The sequence below is a fragment of the Leptonotus elevatus genome, chromosome 9, assembly GCF_054856555.1.
Source record: "Leptonotus elevatus isolate MCC_2025b chromosome 9, RoL_Lele_1.0, whole genome shotgun sequence".
Taxonomy (NCBI): Eukaryota; Metazoa; Chordata; class Actinopteri; order Syngnathiformes; family Syngnathidae; genus Leptonotus; species Leptonotus elevatus.
This window is the reverse complement of record NC_141247.1, coordinates 24,546,093-24,569,146: the sequence shown is the minus strand read 5'-3', so window position 1 is coordinate 24,569,146 and position 23,054 is coordinate 24,546,093. Positions and strand designations below refer to the sequence as shown.

Genomic DNA, 23,054 nt, shown 5'->3' with positions numbered 1-23,054 from the left:
CTGGCTGCCAACACACTGCAGGGCTACTTGACAATAACAAAATCAGCCATTACAACATCATCAATTGTAAAAACAACCATAACAAAAACACAAACTGCTACTGTATAAATAAATAATATAATAGTGTAAATATAAATACTATACCAATAACGATAATAAACAATACACCAACTGTAAAAACAAACACAAGAGCCCTAAAAAATAAAAAACATAACAACCATAATAACTGAATTAAAAAAAAATCCAATTAAACCCACACATCACAGCATTCAAACTCCACACAGGAAGAATGGAGCTGGGATTCAAACCCAGAACCTCAGAACGATAAGGCAGATGTTTTAACCCAGGGGACTGCAACCTGCGGCTCTGGAGCCACATGTGGCTGTTTAGTCCCTCTCCTGTGGCTCCCTGTGGATCTCTATTTGGGGTTTTTTTGGTACATATTTTTTTATTTTTTAGATAAAATAATCATTGAATGAATTTACAATTCCAAAAAGTGACCTTAAAAACAAACAAAAAAAGAAGAAAAACATAAAATGACCATACAAGGCACACAAAATTGCAAAAACAAAGTCAGAAAATTAACAATTAAAAAAAAAGGCATAAAAGAAAACATTCAAAAAGTAACCATAAAATGTCCCCAAAAAATGTTGTTAAAAAAAACAACCATAAAATGTCTACAAAGGAATAAGGCAGAAATTTACTATGTGTACATAAAAAAACGTCAGAAATTTTACAGAAAGGCAGAAAAAAATGTATAAAAACCCAGTCTGCTAAATTGCCAAATAAATAAAGAAATCCCAAAACAAGACAAAATGTAGAAGAAAATGAATCTCAAAGTATTTGATGCTTCATCTTTAGCTATTTTGCTCCTGAGTACATTCGACTAACGCAATGTTTCGTTCATCACAATGTTCAAAGGTTTTGTGGCGCCAAAAAGATTTTTGCTTATTTATTTGGCCTCAAATGGCTTTTTTGACAGCAGAGGTTGCTGACCGCAGTTTTAACCACTAGGGCACTATGCTGTGAGTTGAGCATCCTAACAAGTCAAGTGGGACGGACGGACGGACGGACGGACGGACGGACGGACGGATTGTTGGCCTCCCCACAATCGATCGGCGAACATCTCCTCGACGTCTCCGTCTTCACTCGCTCTCGGCCGGGGAACGCCGTGTCGGGTCCAATTAGATCCGCCTGCGCGATAGGCTCACACACGGACGACGACGATGATGATGATGATGATGATGATGATGATGATGAAACAAAATGCTCCTCACGCTAGCTCAGTGCTATTGATGTTTCTGTTTGCTTTCTCCAGAGCTGTGACGGAAGAGTTGGGCACGGCAGGCCACGCCTCCATCACAAGCAGCCGCATCAACCCGGGTGAGGGCACACGCTGTTGATGTCAACATGTCCGTCATGTCATGGACGAATGCATTCATGATCCAATAGAAGCAAAACGTGCACGCACACACACAATCCATGCAGATCAGCTGTCAGGCTGAGGAAATTTACATGCCAACCCGGCGACACGCGCGTCATAAAAACGCAATCTAGGGACGGGCAAAGTCGATTCTGGCGGCCGGCGTGGCAGAAATACGAGGCCCCCGCCGCCGTTTTCGACCCTGACCTCGGTTGCGTTTGAAATAACTCGTCGCCGGGATGACCTTTCGGGGACGGAGGTCACCCCGCGGCGGAGGGAGCAGGTGCAAGCATGTGAAACGAGGAGCGGCGCTCGATGACATCCGTCACTTGAGTGCGGAGGCCTGTCGAACCGACGGCAGCCCCGGAATGGCCGTTAGCATCTTAGCTGCCGTTTGGCTTTCATCATCGTGTTGCTTCAACGCTCTGTTTGGATTTACGCCGCGCGGCTCAAATGGCGCCATTCCGCTTTTTTCGCTTTCACAATTGTGCAGGCGGCGTGAATAGTGCGGAGCTGCATAATATATGCAAATATGAACAGTAGACACTGAATATTCATGTCCCAACATCGCAGATTATTTTTTTTTGCAACCTATTACGGTTAGCTTTACAGTAGCCTGTTATGCTACGTTCAGACCAAAAGTCGGGGAGGCATTTTATATATTTATATATATATATATATAGATATATATATATATATACGTATACATATATATATATATATACATATATATATATAGATATATATATATACATATATATATATATATATATAAAAAGAAAGCTACTGTATGTGATTTTCCAAATGTCAAACTGTGAATATGCCGGTGATTGAGAAATTTGGATGAAAACTGGACACGTATCTGATATCTGGCAATGCACGACCAATAAAAAAAGCACACATCGGATATACCTGATTAATGCTACCTGGATGTTATCACCAATCGGTGATTTCAGCATTCACATCTGACCAAACTACCCGAATAAACACTTTTTTTTTTTTTGATGCCTGCTGTAAATCTCAACTGCGGCAAAAGAATAGACATTTAAAAATTATACAAAAATAAAACATTGAAATTCATATTTACAGTCAGTAGCATTGTTGTTGACGTCGGTGTTGAATCTTACCAAGTTATTGAAGTGCGATTTGAGCGTCTGCTTATTGTGCTCTGAGAATGTAAACGCTCCGAAACGCTGGTCTTGTCAGCCGAGGCCGACTTGAGCGCGAACCGCAATCGCCGGCGGGATATTCATCACAACACAAGCATCTGCCTGCTCCCGCACGTGACGTCAGGACGGATCTCGCTCACAAACGCCACGCATGAGAGAACCTCTGCATGCAGCTGCGGTGGAAAAAAAAAAAAAAAAGAAATCTCAGGAAAATAAAATAAAAAGCAATGTGAGATTAGTACCGACTTTGCATCTGGATTTAACGACAACTGCAATATCGTGATATTAAAATCAGCACATTTGTTAAAAAGCTGAGATTCCTTTTGTGCAATTCCAGCACCCTCTGGTGGTTAGTTTATTAGTGCAGTGTCATTTTAATTAGGCATGTTGTGGCCACGTACGTTTCAGACGCACGCTAATGGCCGGATAAAAGGAATGTTTACGTTTGAGATCATCCACAAATTGACTCCATTCACAACGTGTGCATGCATAGCAAGTAGTGTTGTTCCGATACCGATACTGGTATCGGCAGAGGCCCCGATACTGCAAAACTGGAATCGGTATCGGGGGCCAAAAAACAGTATCAGAACAACACTAATAGCAAGTAAGTGCCTCAATATAAGTGTTAGTCATGATTGTTGGTCATTTATGTATGTCATATGAGCTTTTTAAAATTCTAATGTGAGTTTTTTTAAAGTAAAGAATTGTGAGTTATCGTTACATCACAACTTTTGGAATTCCTGTAAGACTGCTGCTAATTTCATGTTTATTATTTTCTTGGCAAATGAAGACTTAATTGCTCAAATTTAGGACGAATTGGGTAATTTATCAAATCGCCAGATTTTTTTGCTCCCAAAAATGTATAAAAACGTTCTATTTTAAATATTACCATGGTCCCAAAAACGTATTTATATGTTTTTTATGTTGGTATTTTTGAGCATACAGAAGACTTTGATGCACCTTCTGAACTGAAGAGAATGCTTAAAGCAATGGTAGATATTACAAAAACGGCCAGCAGGTGGCAGCAGAGTATAAGAGATCAGCAAGGGCCGTGTTGCAAAAAACTCTTTTTGTCAGGTTTGTGAATAATGATGAAACTGAGCTAATTGCTGAAAAACGTAAACAGATAGAAATATACTTTATTTTCCCGATGAAAGAAGAGACTCTAATCTTGCTTTTGGTAGCTTCCGTGTTTTTATAGCAATAGAACACAATATTCTGTGGGCCTTGCAAAATCAGTCAAAATCCAGTCAGGAGCGAAGGGGGTTGCTTCAGTTTAATGGCTGCGAGCCGATGAGTATTTAAGTGCAACTAAAAATCAGAAACAAATTATTTTCAGGGACAATCCACGCGTTTATTTTAGTCTAGTAATTTTCCCTCTCATTGACAATAATCATCAAATATGCTCACAAATTGCTCGGCTATCCTTTCATCTACTGAGAATATCATACACACACACAAGAAAAGAAGAAGAACCGGACTACGAGGGGGTTTGAGTGATCCAAAGTTCCCCAGTCGAGGCTTCTCTTGGGCAGGCGAGCTTGGCGACTTTGTTCTTGAGCCGTCTCGCCAAAACAAGACAAGAAAAAAAGAAGAAAAGGAACGCGAACCTGCGTCTGTCATATTGAGAGTTATGCTTACTTGAATTGCTTGCTGCGAAGCCGTTCGGGCCCGCTGAGGAAACGGGCTTCGCTTCCCCGAAGGCGTCCTCGAGTGTCAGCTTGTGATGTCACACATGCGAGCGCACGTTCGCCAAGCTGCGGGGCGACGCTCTAAACCGGCCAAGTGGCGATGCCTTGCAAAGGTCAAAGGGGGCCACGGGCCATGGACACAGTAGGCAGCATAACCCAGTGACATTTCCGCTTGGAACTTGGCCCCGCCCCCTCTCCTCGCTCCCTGCCAGCAGCAGGTCAGCCCTCGGCCTCTGGATGCTCGCTGCACTCGTCAGACCGTCAAATGTGAACCCTCACTATATCGCACTTCTTGGTGTTTTCACAGGAAAGTCCCAGTTGAGAGTTTTGCACCTTCACTGTGGTCTGTTGGGCCGCGACTGAGCACTTTCTTGAAGACGTGCGGCAATTTTAGAGTCGAGCTGGCGAATCCTTTTAGAATATAAATAATATAGAAAAATATTGACGCTTCATTAATCAACATAATAAAATGCCCAGGTTACTGTCTTCACATTCTAAACTCTAAAAACAGTTTTGTCAAAAATGGCCCGATCCTCTACTTGGGTCAATTTGACCCAACTTTGAATCAAGAAATGGGTCTTTCAGCATAAAACAAAGAAAATATTGGTCAGATCCTTTACTTGGGTCATTTTCTACAACACAACGCAGAAAGTTGGGTCAAATTGACCCATGAAGTGGATCAGTCCATTTTTTTTAACCCATAATTGGGTTAATTTTAGACCCAACTAATTTTAGAGTGTACCATCTAAAAACAATTGTGTCAAAAATAACCCAACTATGGGTCAAAAATTTACCAATCTAATTGGGTCGATTTCACCCAACTTTGAGTCAAGAAATGGGTCTTTCAGCACATCCCAGAAAGTTGGGTCAAATTGACCCGTAAAGTGGATCAGTCCATTTTTGACCCATAGTTGGGTTATTTTTGACACAATTGTTTTTAGATTGTACACTCTAAAATTAGTTGGGTCTAAAATTAACCCAATTATGGGTTAAAAATGGACTGATCCACTTTATGGGTCAATTTAAACACTCTAAAAACAGTTGGGTCAGAAGTAACCCAATCCTCTACTTGGTTTGATTTCACCCATTATTTTAGTCAAAAAATGGGTCTTTCAGCGTAAAACAAGTCATGAATATTGATCATGGTCCTTTACTTGGGTCAAAAAATTGGGTCATTGTGTCCAACACAACCCAGAAAGTTGGGTCAAATTGACCCATAAAGTAGATCGGTCCATTTTTGATCCATAATTGGGTTACTTTTGACCCAACTGTTTTTAGAGTGTAACGTAGTATCTGTGACTTTTGAGTGTGTATGGCTTTAAAAGGCAGGGCCTGGCCTGGTGAGTGACGTGGGTGTCATCAATGAGTTTGCTGGCTGTTAACTGGCGAACCCATTTTGGGTTGGGAGAGTTTCTTCCAACATTCTAAAATAAACGTTACTTTACTTGTCACTTTTTTTTTTCCACTTTGCAAACGTCACAAACACACAAAATCAACATAAATCCGCAATGCAGGATATTTTTTTATGATTCTATCTTAATAGTTTTTATTTTTGAAAACGTGGCGGCAGAGCAACTAATTGAAAGCGAGCAAGGAGGCGGCAGAGTGTGTCTCCAACATCTCAGCGAGATTAGCGCATGCATGGGGAAAAGTTTGAAAGGTGTCCAGTTTCTTCTAAAAATAGCCGGCATGAAGATCGTGTGACCCTCAAGGGCTGCAGGTCTTTTTTTCTTGGCGGCCGCTGAGTGCGGAAAACCTTCCGGGCCAAGACGGGACGAATAAACCCCGCCGTGGCCTGAGAGGAGATGATTACAAAAGGAAAAAAAAAAAGAAAAGAGGACTCATATTAACCTCGGTCAACTTTTATGAGGTGCAGAAATAGTCTGGATTCGTCCGCTGCCTCGCTCCATGTTGCGAATGTGAGGAAAAGGATGCCGCACATCTCGTGGGGTTAAAGGTCAGCGTGGACTTGCCATTTTGTGCGCGCGCGTGTGTGTGTGTGTTTTGATACGTTAGTCAACAGTCACACCCGGCACGGATGTGCTTTCATGTTATTTGAGATGAAGATTGATGGAACGCGCCGGCTCATCCAAAAGTCCCAACTTTTCCACTGACAACAAAAAGTGCAAAAGTTATTTATTTATTTATCATTTTACTACAAATGAGGGGAAATGACATTAAAGCAGAAATCCACGTAAATTAATAAAACGCAAGCATGGCACATGGTTCTGTGTTTGCTCTCAATCGTGCACGTGACCTCTTGAGTCTGACGTCATCATGAAAAATTCACTGGACGCTTCATTAGGTACACTTACAGGAGCGCTTCAACATTTCCACTTCTGCAATAATAATAATAATATTATTAATAATAATAATTGTTATTATTATTAGTAGTATAGTAGTAGTAGTAGTAATATTATTAATATTAACATTGCTGAACAGGACATTTTTATACACTCATAATAATAATAATAATAATAATAATAATACATGTAAAAAAAAAGCCTAGTATATCGGACCTTATTGGTCGGCTACATGGGGCGTTTCACTGTTGTCATGTTGCCATGGGTAACCGAAATATTAGGAACAACTCTCAGAGGGCACTGCTCCACCTCTGTCTACTGTCTCACCACAATAATGACGTCATATAATAGCGATAATAGAACATAAAGCAAAATTCATAAAACCACCAAGGCTGCATTTTTTGATACAGTGGACCTCAGCAGGTGTACCTAATAATCTGCTTATGACTCTCATCCATTTGATCTCTCTCTCTCTCTCTCTCTCTCTCTCTCTCTCTCTCTCTCTCTCTCTCTCTCTCTCTCTCTCTCTCTCTCTCTCTCACCCCATCATCCGTCCATCCATTCAATCACATCAAAGCCGTCACGTGATCACCGCGGGAGCGAAAATGCGCCAAAGAGCGGCCACGACCAGACGGAGCTTCTCGACATCGACAAAAAAAAAACAACCCTCACTTTGCCATATTCGCGTTAGCACAAAAAGAGGGAATAAAACAGGACTTGGATTTTATCTTATTTTTGTAAATGCAGCGCGACCGATGGGAGTCAGCCAATCGCCGTGCGCGTGACGTGGGCGCGCGCTGCTGTTGCGTATCCTGTTGATTGCGAGCGAAGAAGGGAAAAAAAAGGGCTGAGCAGCCTCAGACGGTCGGGAAGGAAGCGACACTGGATGGCCTCGCTCCCGCTCTTTGGTTCGCACACGCAAGCCCCCCCATTTCTCGCTCCGGGAGCCCCCCCTTTTTGTAGCGCGCGCGTCGTGCTTTTTCTCCGCTGCCTGGCGCCCATGCGAGTGAACGACACCGAAGGTGCGAGCGCGTGCTTTTGTCCACGTGCATTGATGTAGCACGCGACGAGGACGAGATAAGGTAGGATCGTGGGAACGCACGCACGCACGCACGCACGCACCTTGTTTGGCCATTTGTCGTCCGCGCAGCATCCACACACTTTTTTTTTTGTTTTCACCGGTCGAAGCCCTCCACGCGCGCGCGCACACGCGCACGAGCGAGCGAGCGAGCGGGACCATTGTCTCCTGGCTGCCTCCCCTGTTTTGCGCGTGGAGAAGCGAAACGGGAATGAACATGCGATCCGGGTGACTCTTTGCCCCCCCCCCCCCCCCGTTTGCCCCCCTCATACAGAGCCCTTATCTCAGCACGCACGTGGAACCCCGTGGAAGGATTGGATCGATGACAAATCGGCCATCAACAAGGATTCTTGTCTAAATCGGGAATTACGCATCCAAACTGGGATCTATGAGCGGAAAAGTGGCCAAGCCTAAAGAAGACAAGGATGCTTCCAAGGGTAAGTGGACAGATCGCTTTCATTTTTTTGGCCTTGCACTGAATGCTTTATTAACCCCCCCCCCCCCCCCCCCCCCACCACCACCACCCCAGTTCAAAAATCATAAAAATAGGAATGAAGGTTGTCCATTAACCCCCCCCCCCCCCCTGCATGGTGCACCGGGTCACAGTGAGCAATGATGGCGCGCTGTTGTCAGCATGTGGACGCCGCAGGCCCACATTGTGCACGATGAGCTTTTGTTGTGATGATTGCGATGCCGCAGCCAATCATAGCACGCATGTCGATTGGAGACAGGAAAGAAAAAAAAGGATGGAGACGTGTCCATTGTCTCCTCCTGGCATCCTGTTCAATTGTCTTCATCGCTGAAGAAGAAGAACAAAAAAAAAAAAAAAACCAAACATCATATTTGAACCCTTATTTTTTTTTTGTACCCAATTGACAGAGCTGGATTGTTCGTTTTATCGCCATGGCGACACACGGCCGAGTCGGGGTTACCGGAGGGAACCGGCGCATGCACGCGACAGACGCACACACGCGCGCGGGTGAAAAGTACGGCGGCTGTGCAGGGCAACTTGGACCCAAACGCGCTGTTGGTTCTTCTGCTCATTTGGTTGTTAACTGGAAAGTTTGAACTGGTCACTGCCAAACAAATATGCCTTACTGGTTTCGTGTGGAACAGATGCTGCAAGTCATTTCAGTGTCAATCATGGCTAGGAATTAGAATTTGTGAAGAAATCGGATTTAGAATGTGCGTCGTTTTTATCCATCCATTTTGTGTCAACTGGAGCCCAGCGACGACTTCAGAGCTGACAAATAAGCATTTTCTTGACTGTTTTTTTCGTGAATCCATCGAGCGATATTTGTGGCTACAAATCAAAGCGTGGAGCGTCTCCGTCGCCGGCGTGTACGAGCTTCGTTGTTTGCAAGCGGTTGCGACATATCGAGGCTTTGTTGCATGCGAGTCAACTAACTACAGTTGGGTTTGCATCCACCCATTTTTGTTAGAATTTTCAAGAAATGCGAAAATGAAGCTGAATGGAAACGCAAAAAAAAAAAAAAAAAAAAAAGGTCCAAAATTCTCCAAAAAGTTTTAACGCTTGAGGCGTATCGAAAAAAGGAAAATGCTCATTTCGGCTAATAAACGCTGTACGTTATGTAGTCCTAAAGCAATGTCGAACGATAAAGTGAGGCATGTTTGGGGGGACGACGAAACCGAAATCTTTTTGGAATGAATTAAAGAAGCGAATATTAATGCAATTTTATTTGGAAAACCGCAAAGAAACGCTGCGATTTATCAAGATGTACAAAAGCAAAGTCACTTCCTGGTCTTCTTCTTCTTCTTCTTTTTAAATTACTGGTGGATCGCATCTCTATGGTGTATAGCGCCACCTGCAGCAGCGGAGTCGCCTCTCAATATCGGCAAAAGTACAACAGATGGAAACGGGCAGAAGTCGCATGTCCGTTTTTTGCGCATTTTCAGCAAATCCGAAACAATTGGATGGAAACCCGACTAATACCGTCTTCCCTTCAGCTCGTATATCTCGCAGAGGGGCAAACGCTTGCTAAGGTCCGTTCAAAGTCCCAATTGTTTGCTACGTGATATTTGGAGGCACGTACGGAACTAGTTTAAGGCTGCACTCTTTTATGCTAAACTGTTTGGCATTCACCACCAATATGTGAGTTTTAAAGCGCTTAGGACGTAGTTTTTAGTTAGACTTTTAAAAAAAAAAAAGGGGAATATTCGCCTATGCTTCGTTTGCGACACTTGAAATGAGACAACTTTTAAGCGTGCGTCTGTTTTCCGCTGGCAAGCGAGCGAGAGAGAGAGAAATGTGCCGGCGAAATTGATTTGGAGATTAACCCGAAGAGCGTCTTTCTCTCTTGAACTCCCCCTCCAAATCAATGGCCGCCGCGAATGGCTGACTCACTCAAGTTCCGTGGCACGGGCCCATCCAAAATACATCTTCACCTTTTACACAAGAAGGAGAAAAAAGGAAGCGCAGTGAGAGCCGCATCGAGACGTGGCGTAAAAAAGAAAATGGTGTGGAGTTTGATTGTTGATGATCGCAGCCTCGAGGAATTTGTGGTCTTAAAAAAAAAAAAAAGAATCATGACATCAGCTGTGTGGAGCGACAGCCGATAGCATCCGTTTTGATGTTTTTCTTAAGTGACATCAATCGAATTTCAAGGCTACTAAACAATTATTAGCATTTTGGTTTTATCATCACCCGCCTGTGACAACGTTAGCATTACCTTAGCTTAAGATGTGTTGATGGTTCATTAAAGTAAATTGTGTTATGCATAATTTCAACGGTATTTTGATGTCACTGAATCAAAAAAAAAAGGCACACGTGTTTTTTTTTCTTTCTTTTTTTTGTTTTTTTTTGACTCCCTTAACTCTCCACTGCGATTTATAAATTCACTCTAAAAACTGTTGGGTCAAAAATGTCCCAACAATGGGTCAAAAATGGACCAATCCTCTACTTGGGTCGATTTGACCCAACTTTGAGTCAAGAAATGGGTCTTTCAGCATAAAACAACTAAAATATTGGTCAGATCCTTTACTTGGGTCAAAAAATTGGGTAATTTTTTGTATAAAACCTCCCAAAAAGTTGGGTCAAATTGACCCATAAATTGGATCGGTCCATTTTTGATCCATAACTGGGTTACTTCTGACCCAACAGTTTTTAGAGTGTCGTATCATTTGTCTGTAAAATTTTTGTAAGTACCGGCACTCTCTGAGCGCCACTGCCACCTACTGTATTGGATGTGCAATTACACTTTGTTCAAGTACGGCCAACAAGGCATCGCGTGCGCCTCCCCAGCCCCTCCCCCTATTTGAGAAGCACTGACATACGCGCACCATGTTGTGTTTGTGCCACCCTGTTGAAAATGTTCTGGCTCCGCCCCTTTATTCCTGTGTGGTTCGAGTATTTGCAAGTGAACATTGCGGCCTTTTTTGTGAGAGTGATGCGATTTCCTTGGTGCGGGTCAACGCCACGGCGCTGTTCGCCTTCTTTCTTCTTCCTCCTCCGACGCATGCGGCGCGGCGCGGCGGACGTGTGGAAGGATCGTCGCCGAGATCAACACCCGTGATTCACGTCGCGTTAGCTTCCTCGCCGTCCTTGTGAAGCTAACGCGGGGCGACAAAGTGATGCGCGGATGCGTGACGCACGCACGCACGCACTCCCTCGGCTCTGCGGCGCTGAGCCGGAAAACTCCAGTCTTGTTTGCGCGGCGAGTATTCACATCAGAACGGCCTTGTTCGTCTTCACCGGATGGACTCGTGACACAAGATCACGTCTTAGCTTTTGGCATCTTTTTTTTTTTTTTTTTTTGCAGTAGTGTGTTGGGAACGTTACTTAAAAAAAAAGTAATTATAGTTACTCATTCTTGCTTAAAAAAGTAATTGAATTACTTCATAATAATAGTAACTCATTACCAGGCAAAGTAACTATTTTCACTACTGAATTTTTTTTTATAAAAAATTATTTGGATTATAATTTTTTAAAATTATTATTATTATTATTATTACTATACAAGGAATTCAAATTATGTCCAGGCTAGGATGTTTTCATTTATTTTTGTGACTATTTATGTCACACAAATGCCTCGCGTCATAATGACATATATAATAATAAATTATGCTAATCTACAAGTAGCAGCAAACATATGCAGAGGTACACCGGCTATTGCGGAAAAGTCGACACACCCCTGTTAAATTGGCAGGTTTTTGTGACAACGGCAGCAAGTTGGGTCAAAAATAATCACATTTGTGTCAAAAATAGCCCAATTCACTACTTAAGGTCAAATTGACCCAAATTTCTGGGTTGTTTTGTACATTGGTTTGTTTCATGTTGGATTGTTTTGTACAAAGCAACCCAGAAAGTTGGGTCCAAATGACCCTTTTTGACCCAAATAGTGTTCTTTTTTTTGACTCAACTGTGTGTGCCATTAATGTGCCTGGCGCAACTCTTTGACTTGTGTAACACAATTGAGAGAAAAACAAACAAGTGTCTTAAATAAAACCCCATATAAAGTTCAGTTGCTCCAGTAGGCTTTTCCTGACATTTTGTGCTAATACTGACCGTGTGGAACTGTTCATAATTCCCTCCAATGTCTTGGTGGTGAGTTGTTGTTTTTTTTTCTTATTATGGCCAAAAAGGAAAAACTTGATGTTATTGGACCATAACATTTTCTCACATGTGTTCAGGAGATTTTGTCACAGGTTGTAGACCACATTAATAGTCTTGAAATTTGTGTGTAAATTACATAAAGCTGGCATTTGAACAGGGGTGTGTAGACTTTTTATAGCCACTATATCAGGCTGCTTTTCCCCCTGAATTAAGTAATTCCCCATCCTGCCGTTGGCACTCAAATGCAGCAACGCATCCACGACACGTGTTGGTGCCCTGTCGAGATTCTCTCCCGGTTCTGACGCAGATCGGGGCGACGGCGGCGCCCGCAGCAAAAGTGACTCGCCTCGCATCAGAGATGTGCCAGTCTCCATCGCGACATGGCGTGCTGATCCGTGTTTGGGAGCGTTGAGGGCTCGTCCTGGCTTCCTGTGTCAGCTCGGGTTTGGGAGTGATGCCGTCGACACGTGATTGGTGCTTTGGATTTTTGTTGTCAGAGGACACCGAGGAAAAAGCTTGACCGTGCTGTTTGGGTCAAATGTCATTCTTTTGCCGTTAAATTTGCTGACTTTTGCACAAATGACACCCCCCCCCCTCAAAAAAAATGACCCCTCATCTATAATAATATCTTCAAAGGCCAAATTGAGAATACTTAATAACGTGATGTCATCCTTGCAGTTTTGTAAGCGTCTCTTGACAAAAGAAAGGCCATCTGTGGATTTCTTTTCTTTGGTTTGAAAACTGATAATTGTCCACAAAGTGCCACTTTTGCATTCTGTCTATTTTTAGCCATGTTTAATTACCAGCTATATCATTATCAAGCAGACAAAAAGGCAATTTGTAGCTCCCGACTGAAGCCAGCTATCCGTCCTGTTTTGATCTCGGCACCGATGGCATAAAAATCCCGCACGGCAAGGCAGTAGCTTCCCTTTAGTTAAATTGAAGTTGCTCTCAAACAGCTGCGGCTGTCAAGCGCTCGCATGGCGAACATATTTCTTCTCCGGTGGCAAACGCTCGTCTTCTGCCAATGTATCATCATCATCATTTTTTTTGTCTGTCAAATATTCAGAGATCACAATTCTCAGCTCCGACAGCATTTAATTTTTTCGGCGCAGAGGAATCGATCATGTTTATTGATGAGGTCCAAGTGGGTCCAAGCGGTTATGGGCCATCTGTCCATCCAATTTCTATAGAGATCGTCCTCCATTGGGGTCACAAGTGAGCTGGAGCTAATCCCAGATGATTTTGGGGGAGAGGCAGCAGCTGCGCCCCAACTTGGCCCGCGCGACGATCAATCACACGGCACATATAGACAAGCGAGTGTTCACATTCACACCTATGAACAATTTAGAGTCCACTCACCACATGACAACTGTCCAAGCTATGGCCCGGGGGCCCATTTGTCGCCTGCAGTCCATTTTTAAGCAGTCTGCATTCTGCAGCATGTAAAAAAAAAAAAAAAAAAAATTTTGTATACTCTAGAGCTTTTCTTGAATATGCAAATATGCAAATGAACTAGGGCTGCTTAATTTATTTAAAAAAAAAAATATTAATCACGATTATATTTGGTAATCACGATTGGGACGATCATGAATTTTTTGGTCCAAAACAAGAAAATATTTTAAACAATTATTTTTAAATAAAAACATTAAGTCAAATAAAATTATTTGAAACACTATCATTGTGCAAGTTATTTAAAAATAAAAAAAGGTGAAAATATATCAATTCAAACAACTCAAAATTGGTATTAATAATCTTTTTTTTTTTTGTGTAATGTATCAAAATTCAATTACAATTTTTAATTAATTGTATAGTTAAAATTAAACAATGTTTCTCTTCATAACACTGTGGCGAATAATAAATAATAATAATAAATTATAATAATAATAATAATAATAACTAATAAATAAATCATTTTTAAAAGCAAAATGGTTTTCTTCAATTTCTGCTTTACGTCAAAGTCCAAATTGTGAAACTGTCACATCACGTAGAACTGCTTAAAAAATCAGAATGTCGAGATGGCATTCGGCCGCTTTTCACAACAAGGGCTGATATTTTGGGGTCTGTTACAGGGTCTCGACCTTGTAAAAATTTTTTTTTTTAGTGGCCCTGGTATTCTTTGATTTTTTTTATGTATGTGGATTTCATAGAAAAAGTTTTGAAATCAGTGCTATGGTGTCATAAAAAAAAAAAATAATAGGCCTAATAATCATAATAATCATCACATTTTGGCTCACAAAACCAAAGTGATGGCTCATAACTTTGTAAACCTCCTAAATTGGGGCACTTGTAAGTCAAGGTACCCAAGTCTATTTTCAAGTCTTGTCCAGCCTCATAATTGCATCATTTATTTGTATTTGTTGTCGTTACGTCACCTCTGCCAGAAGTGTTTTGCCCTCCAAGCCTCTAAACACTCGAATATTCTAGTGCATTAGTCAGCATGCGGCTGTAATCCACCGAGTTTTTGAGGTGAACGGCTTTGGGAGCTCAGCGGCCGCCGGAACCGCTTGCGTCCACACAACTCGCCAAAACAATTGCCGGCTGTGGCCCGACTTTTTTTTTTTTTTTTTTTTTTGGTACCGTGGTCCGCGAGCGACCCTGTTGGCTTCCTCGCTGCCGCTCTTGTTTTCACTCCCAGAGCCGCTGACACTTTTTTTAATCTGTGCTGAGGTTTTGGCTGCGAATGTGAAAGCATCTGGCCGCGTGCCGACGCTCTCTCGCTCTGACAAAGCAGAAGACGCAATCGCCGCGAACGGTGTTGAGGGTCAAATATTGATCTGCTTGGTCATCAAACTGCGTTTTTACGATGCCGAGATCTCGTTCAAAAATAATAGCCTTGTTTAGCAGGTAACGGATTAGAAACTCAGGATTTTGGGATTATGGAAAATGTTACTTGCATTGTTCGCTCGACAGAACATGAGATTGTTCCGCTCGCTCGCTTGGCACTTTAATGGACAAAGATGGATATGTGAGGACATTATTGTCTTAATATCACACACACAAAAAAGAGATGACCTCATCAGAAAATGTCACTGCCCAAAATGACCTTGTCAAAATCTATCTATCCATCATCTCGGCTTTTCAGATAAAATGTCTCGTTTTCAGAAATCTATTAGCAGAGGTTAAAAAAAAAAAAATTCTCCGTCTTCTGCACTCTTGGAAGTGAACTGAAGTGAGTTTATTTTTAATAGACGTAACCCACTTTAAGAATATTTCATCACATTTGCCTCAGTTGGGAATATTTATTGCAAAACTCAACACAACCAGCAGATGATATTTGTCTTGGTATTGCGTTTTTTTCATGCGCCGCAGCCGACGACGTTGTGCTTTTTGTGGCATGCGGCGGTCGCACAAGTGATTGCTAACGCTAAAAGAGGCCACCGCCGCAGAACTGACACCAATCGGAACGCTGTCACGTGGAATTATTGTAATTTAAAGTGGGCGAGGTCTGTGATTAGAGACGCGGCCGATGAAATGTTGCTTCGTGGCCAAGTGGAGGTCTCACGCTTGCAGTATGTTGCGTGCAAAAAAAGGTTTTACAGCATGCTGATTTTGGCATTTTAAATCCCACCCAGGATTAAAAGTTGCTGTGGACATGAACTAATTAAAGTTGGTGGAAAACTATAAAGGGGGGATTAAGGCCAAGTCGGAAAGTGAGGCGATAAGGCAGGACCGGGGCTAATAAACAAAGGTCGGAGGTCGCAAGTTGGAAGCGAGCGAGCCGGGGAGGCACGAGTCCGACCGGCCACGAGTCCTGCGCAGCGCAAATGATTGTTTCTGCTCTCGGCGATTTGCGGCTCCTTAACTTTCATGCCGTAAACGCCACAGCCAAGGTTCGCCGAGTGGTCAGCGGCAGATCTTCTCCGCGCGCATTTTCCCAACGAGGACCGCTTGCGCTTCATGCAGGCTGATGCTGTTACTGATACTGTGATTTTACACGAGAGCCCCCTGAGATGCAGACGCCCAAACCCTGACAGCCTCTTGCTGGGTCACGGTGGCCAGATGGCATGAAATAAACTCTTGTGGCATAAAGAAATGATAAGAACCCAAAACGATTTATTATTTATTTATTTAAATGTTCATGCGCTCTAAAAACAGTTGGGTTAAAAAAAAAAGAAAAAAAAGGACCAACCCAATTTATTAAATAGATATCAATTTGACCCAACCTTTAGGTTATCCATTAATCCAAAATGTTTGGTCAAATAAATTGACCACTTTTGACCCAACTTTTTGGGGTTATTCATTTAACTGAAAAACTTGGGTCAACCCACATAACGACCCAACAGAATATGTTGTTTCCCACAACCCCATTAATTAAATAAATAAATAAATATGATTGTTTTGTGATTTACACCTTCTTGTTGGGTTATTCATTTAACCCAAAATTTTTACATAAACGACCCCAATATTAGGTTTCGCGTTTTGGGTTATTTGGTTATAATAAATAACCCAAACAGGTTTTGTACAAAACAGTTGTTTTATTTTGTTTGTTTTTGGGGGGAGGGATAAAATAAAATTGGAGAGGTTGTTTTGACCCAACTTTTTGAGGTTAAATGAATAACCCAAGAAGTTAGTTTGGTCCCTTTTTGACCCAATGTTGGTCATTTTTGCCCCAACTGTTTTTAAAGTGTGGGAAGATGACCTCAAACGAACCCTGAGGTGCACATGCTAAAATCAAATAGTTGAGTCTTTTGTGTGTCTTAAGAGGCAAGACTGCAAAGTTTGTCGAATTTAAAAAAAAATGCAGCGGCGACCAAGCTGTTCATTAATGAAGGTGCTAAGTGACCTCTAAATCTTGAGCGAGATGCCACGCCCCCCGGAGGTTAATACTATTGACTGCATCGATCTGCGGGCCGCTAGCTGCTTCATTAGGACGGCGGGCGCGCGCTCCAGATTGAGAAGTCCGCCATGCCAGAAAGCGCTGCCAACGTCTGGTTGTCAAACCAAAAAAGAAGCAATTACTGACATTTGTGGAAAAGCACAAGAAGCTTTATAAATGTTTGATTACAGAAACTGACGGCGGGACACAAGAATAAACGGTGGCTCATTTGAAGACAAATGTGTCTGAAAGTAGATTCATGTGTGGAAGGGGCCAGCCAGGTCTCTTTGTATCGGCTTCTTCTTGACGGGAAATACAGAAGATGAAATATAGCGGAAAACCATTAGCACCGTTCTGCTGGGACAGCGAAGCCGTTCAGCGCTGATGGGAAGGAAGGGGGGAGGGGAGGGGAGAGGAGGGGGACGGACGGACGGACGGACGGAAAAAAAAAAAATACATTTTTTTATTCAATATCTCTTTGACTGCCATAAACGTTATAAAACGTTTAGCATAAACCTAGGGAAGGGCGCCGAGGACGTTAAAAGACGTCCCCTATGTTTTTTTTTTTTTTTTTCAAAAACGGGTGCAGGAAAGCCTTGGGCAGCTGTGCTGAAAGTATCAGGCTGATCTGATTAGTCAAAGACTCGTTTTGGCCCCTAGAGGGCAGCGATGACTCTCTTTGCACAAGGTTGGATGGGCCGCCCACCGTGGGCGTCAGTAGAAGACGTGAGGCGGAGCTAGAGTGTTGAGGAGACAATGGCTGATCCAAGCCACAATGGCTTGACCAAGCAACCGGTTACAAGCAGCTCAGCTTGAGCATTTTTTTCAAAGACGGAAAGCATCAATCAATACTAAAAAGCGCATTGATGTCAACGATGATGATGACAACGAGCTCTACGCCAAAGTTGGAAGCTTTGGCGTGACTGTTATGAACACGTAGTAAGCCTCACGGCTAAGCGCGGCTAGCGCGGCTAGCGCTGCTAAGGCCGGAAAACGTGCACAATAGCCGGCCGGGTACTTCTACACAATCGGACATTCGATCGGGCGATGGAGAGTTGGCATCGACCAATGCAGATTGATGATGATGATGAAGATGACTCCGAGCTCTACGCCAACGTGACTGTTATGAACACGTAGTAAGCCCCACCGGCAAAGCGCGGCTAGCGCTGCTAAGGCCGGAAAACGCGGAGCTGCACAAGCGGACATTCGATCGGACAATGAAGAGTACCCCGAGTCCAATGCATATTCATCGGAGGAGCGGGTACAGTCTGATCACGGAGAAGACACTGTTTCTGGACTACGATGCCACCATGAATGGAGTGGATAAAATGGATCAGAACATCTCCTACCACCCGGTATAGCAACTGAAGGACACGGGGAAGCGAGACGTAACGAAACCGTAACGTAACCGTAGCATGATCCTGATATTAGACTTGATGACACACTGCAGTATATACTTGCTATTCCCCGGAAAAAAACGGCCGGCAAGAAAGTGGCGCACGCGAAGAGGCAATCTTGTGCAAATGCTGTTGCGTCTCCTTGCACGCAGGAGAGTGTTACAAAAAGAAAAACTGTCGTTGAAACATCCACATATTTGTAAATAGCACCACAGTTGCACACATTTGTAAATAGTTTGCCAAATTGTTGTCAAATTGTTACACTGTTGAATGTAAATAAACGTATTTTGCTATCAAAAAACATTTTTTCATTCTTGGTGGTAGTGTTTTATAGAAGTAAAGCACTATTTAGGTGTTTGTGGCATCATTCATGGACAAAAAGAAGTGTCAAATTCACTAGAATGCATGAAATAATATCGTTTCACTAAAAGCTTGATTTCTCCGTATTTTGGTCCAACACAGGCGAAATTGGGTCAAACTAACCATTTTCTATTGTTGATTACTAAAGAACGGAATAAGGTAGAAACAAACTCTTTTTTTCTGATGAAAGATGAAAGTCCAATCTTTCATTTGGTAGTACGTGTGTTTCCATAGTCCAAACAGAACATTTTCTGTGGACCTTGAAAATCAGTCAAAATGCTTAAATCGGCTGGCACTGGCGGCATCCCTTTTCTGAAAACGTCTGGCAGTCAAAGAGTTAAATATAAAAAACTATTTTTTAAAAATATATTAAACCCCCCAAATTCTTAAAAAAAACACCTTAATTTACTATACTGTATATTAAATATATAATTTAACATATATTAACCTGCCCAAATTCTTTAAAAAATTAATAGATCCACGAAAAAAAGTTGAAATACAAGTTTTTATAGAATATAAAGCGGGATAGAAAAAGGAAGGAAGGAAGGAAGGAAGGAAGGAAGGAAGGAAGGAAGGACGGACGGACGGACGGAAGGAAGGAAGGAAGGAAGGAAGGAAGGAAGGAAGGAAGGAAGGAAGGAAGGAAGGACGAACGGACGGACGGACAATTATTAGCACTGTTCTGCAGGGACAGCGAAGCCGTTCAGCGCTGATGGGAAGGAAGGAAGGAAGGAAGGAAGGAAGGAAGGAAGGAAGGAAGGAAGGAAGGACGGACGGAAAATTATTAGCACCATTCTGCAGGGACAGCGAAGCCGTTCAGCGCTGATGGGAAGGAAGGAAGGAAGGAAGGAAGGAAGGAAGGAAGGAAGGAAGGAAGGAAGGAAGGAAGGAAGGAAGGAAGGAAGGAAGGCAGGCAGGCAGGCTCATGCTGCTCTGGTGATATTTTCAAGGCAGAGAGGATGAAAGATGAAATGGCAGAAGGTTAGAATCCCAGCATATGGAACCCGCAGCTATGAGTTCTCAAGCCCTCCAATGAAACGCAGGCATGCCATCTCCCCGTGCACGATGACAACGTTTTCAGTGTGGCGGCGCTTTCTATTTGAGGAACATTTGAACAAACGGTGGACGAAACACATTGTGCGGATGACGGCTAAATATAGCAGCGATCCTTCACTGGTCCCTGAAGCCAATTTGACAGAGTCTAGGAAGGCTGAACACAACGGCTGCGCCTGCCCCGCTTCTCACCGGGGACACGTCATTTACATAATGAAATGCTGCCACGGCAACCGCCGCGTCACGCGAGCGCCTGCTCGCAGCCCGAGAGACGCCGCCCGTATGGGAAAACGCACTTGATTAGGAAATAACGGGTGGGGGAGCAACTGCAAATGAGACGTCCGCTGGGGTGCGAGGGAGGTGCGGCTTGCCACGCTTTCATATGAACTTATGTTAACCCCAACTTGACAGTCGAAGAAAGGCCAAATATCTTGCCTAACCTTCAACGTGTGATTCTGAGTTGGCTTAAAAACACCTTAAGCGGGGGTACGCACTCAACCTTCACTTTTTTTTATGGTCAGTAGGGACTGCCCAGCCATGAATAGAGAACATTTAGTCATTGGCACCACTAAAAGGTTTATTATATATTTATTAAGTAATTGCTTATCGATGTTACAAGATATTTAGTGTTTTTATTTCATTTTATTGACGATTGATTTAAGATACCGGAGTATTACCAGTTGTCAAATTAGTGTGACCCCCCACCCCAAAACAAACAAACAAACAAACAAACAAACAAACATTTATGTATTTTTTTTAATGGGGGGGGGGGGGGGTTATGTTCAATTGATCAACACACCTGCAGATTCACCTATTTGCAGATTTAAAAAAAAAAATATATATATATAAAACTATTTTTTTTAAATATATTAAACCCCCCAAATTCTTTAAAAAAAAAACACCTTCATTTACTATACTGTATATTAAATATATAATTTAACATATATTAACCTGCCCAAATTCTTTAAAATATTAATAAATCCACGAAAAAAAGTTGAAATACAAGTTTTTATAGAATATAAAGCGGGATAGAAATAAATGGATGGACGTTCTACTCTTTTAATTTTTTTTAATTTTTATATATATATATATTTATTTTTTATTATTTTTTTCCCCTTCCTTCCCAGTCCCACAGTGCCTGAAAATCCTCCAAATTTTTGATCCAAATCAACAGCCTTTGTGGGAAAAATAATAAGTTAAAAAAAATAGGCTTTGGACCATCTGCAAGGCATTTTTGTGTCAGATGGTGCGGAAATAAAAAGTTTGTATAGCTCATATACCGAAAGCTCTACACAGTCAATTAGAAAATGATTTATGTAAGATGCACAATATGGAGTCCTGATTGTGAAGTTGCCCGTCAAATGAAGTTCTACGAGCTCAACGTCCCAGTCCGAGCGTTTTCATTTCCTCCCCTTTTCAAACTTTTTATTTTGTCACGTCATTTGAGATTGTCCATGGCGACCGATCACATGGTTTGCGGCATGATGAGGGGAGACAGGTCGCTGCCTACACTGCAGTATGGGGCTGAAAATGGAGGAGAGCGAGAAAGAGAGAGTTGGCATCCAGTGATCTAACAGTAATCCGTAACAGCACAAGTGACGAGCATAAAGAAGCTCAGCGGGCGCTTTAGGCCAAAGGAAAAGGTTGTGCGCAATGACAACAAAGCAACTTGCTTTTACGTCAAAGTTACCATGGATATTTAGGACGGGAACAATATTCAAATTCTTCTGTTCTGTCTCCTGATTTGACGTATTTGACACGAGAGTTGGGAGGCAGGGTGGCCTCCTGCTTAGAACGACTGCCTCACAGTTGAGTTCAGGCTTGGAATGGATGCTAGCTAGCTAGCTAGCGCCCTAGCAGGTAAACGAGCACCATGGGAGCTAGCTAAGGAGGAGTGGGAATTTTTTTTCCCACAAAGGCTGTTGATTTGGATCAAAAATTTGGAGGATTTTCAGGCACTGTAGGACTGGGAAGGAAGGGGAAATATATATATATATATAAAAAAATAAAAAAAAATAAAAAGAGTAGAACGTCCATCCATTTATTTCTATCCCGCTTTATATTCTATAAAAAGTTGTATTTCAACCTTTTTTTCGTGGATTTATAATTTTTTTAAAGAATTTGGGCAGGTTAATATATGTTAAATTATATATTTAATATACAGTATAGTAAATTAAGGTTTTTTTTTTAAATAATTTGGGCGGTTTAATATATTTTTAAAAAACTATTTTTTTATAAATATTAAATAAAAAATATATAGATATTTTTTTAAGATAAGGAGCTAGCTAGCTAGCTAGCAACTGGGACTGAAGCTAAACTGTGGCAGGGTTTTTACTGAACAGACTGACACTATTTTGTGTTACGGCCTCAAATGATGTGCAACTCAAACATGACTCTTTCGTCAAAACAAAGTCTCGTTATTATAAATGATGGGTATAAAAAGTCTACACACCCCTGCTAAACCACATATTCCCAACATTTAGATTTGGCACGGCACTGTTTGTCAACAAAAGAACATCATACCACACAGTTGTAAATACTAGTCAGTATTAACACAAAATCTTCAGGTTTCTGCAGGAAATAATACCAAAAAAAAAAAGCCTACTTGAACATCTAAAATGTATTTGAGCACTTTAAATGGTGATTAGCTAATTCTGAGAACAGCCACATACCCAATTATGAGAGTGTGTTTACACTTATGCAACCACATTGTATTAGTTGGTTGTACAGGTTATAAGTGACATGAAATATTGGTCATTTTATTTTTTGATGTATCCCAAAATCATGGCATATGAACGGGGCAGACTTTTTATATCCTCTGTTTGTGTGCAATAGTGCGCTCTCCCGCACGCCATAGAAGGTAAGCAGATCTCCCTGAATGCAAAGCGAAGGCATCTGGAGTTTGCCGCTGTGAATTGCAGATGATGTCATGTTTATTCCTACTCGGCTGTTTACGTTTCGCGTGTTCATAAAACGCGGCGGCGGTCGAACGGAAACATGATTCGCTGCCGGTTCCAATTTGTCTTGCTTGAGAATCCCGGTTTAAGCGCGTACCTTGCAAAAAGGCCAAGATGAAAACTTGGCATGTCAAATAACGACTTCATCATCTGCTTAAATGTCAGCGTTGATGAGACGCGGTTAACAGACATACGTCGTTGATTCTATCAATTAAAAACATCGGCCAGGCG

At 42.1% G+C, this 23,054-nt stretch overlaps 1 protein-coding gene across 2 annotated transcripts in view; it reads left to right on the top strand.

The window, feature by feature from the left end:
• The first annotated feature begins 7,152 nt into the window (after window positions 1–7,152).
• fgf13a (fibroblast growth factor 13a) overlaps window positions 7,153–23,054 on the top strand; it is a 99,351-nt gene continuing 83,449 nt past the window's right edge. The window contains exons 1-2 of one of the 2 annotated variants that reach the window (XM_086084915.1): window positions 7,153–7,668; window positions 7,939–8,101. In XM_086084915.1, coding sequence (XP_085941041.1) covers window positions 8,053–8,101 — 49 coding nt within the window. In that variant the 5' untranslated portion in view covers window positions 7,153–7,668; window positions 7,939–8,052. The remainder of the gene's footprint in view (window positions 7,669–7,938; window positions 8,102–23,054) is intronic. The other variant, XM_086084912.1, reaches the window with a different exon arrangement.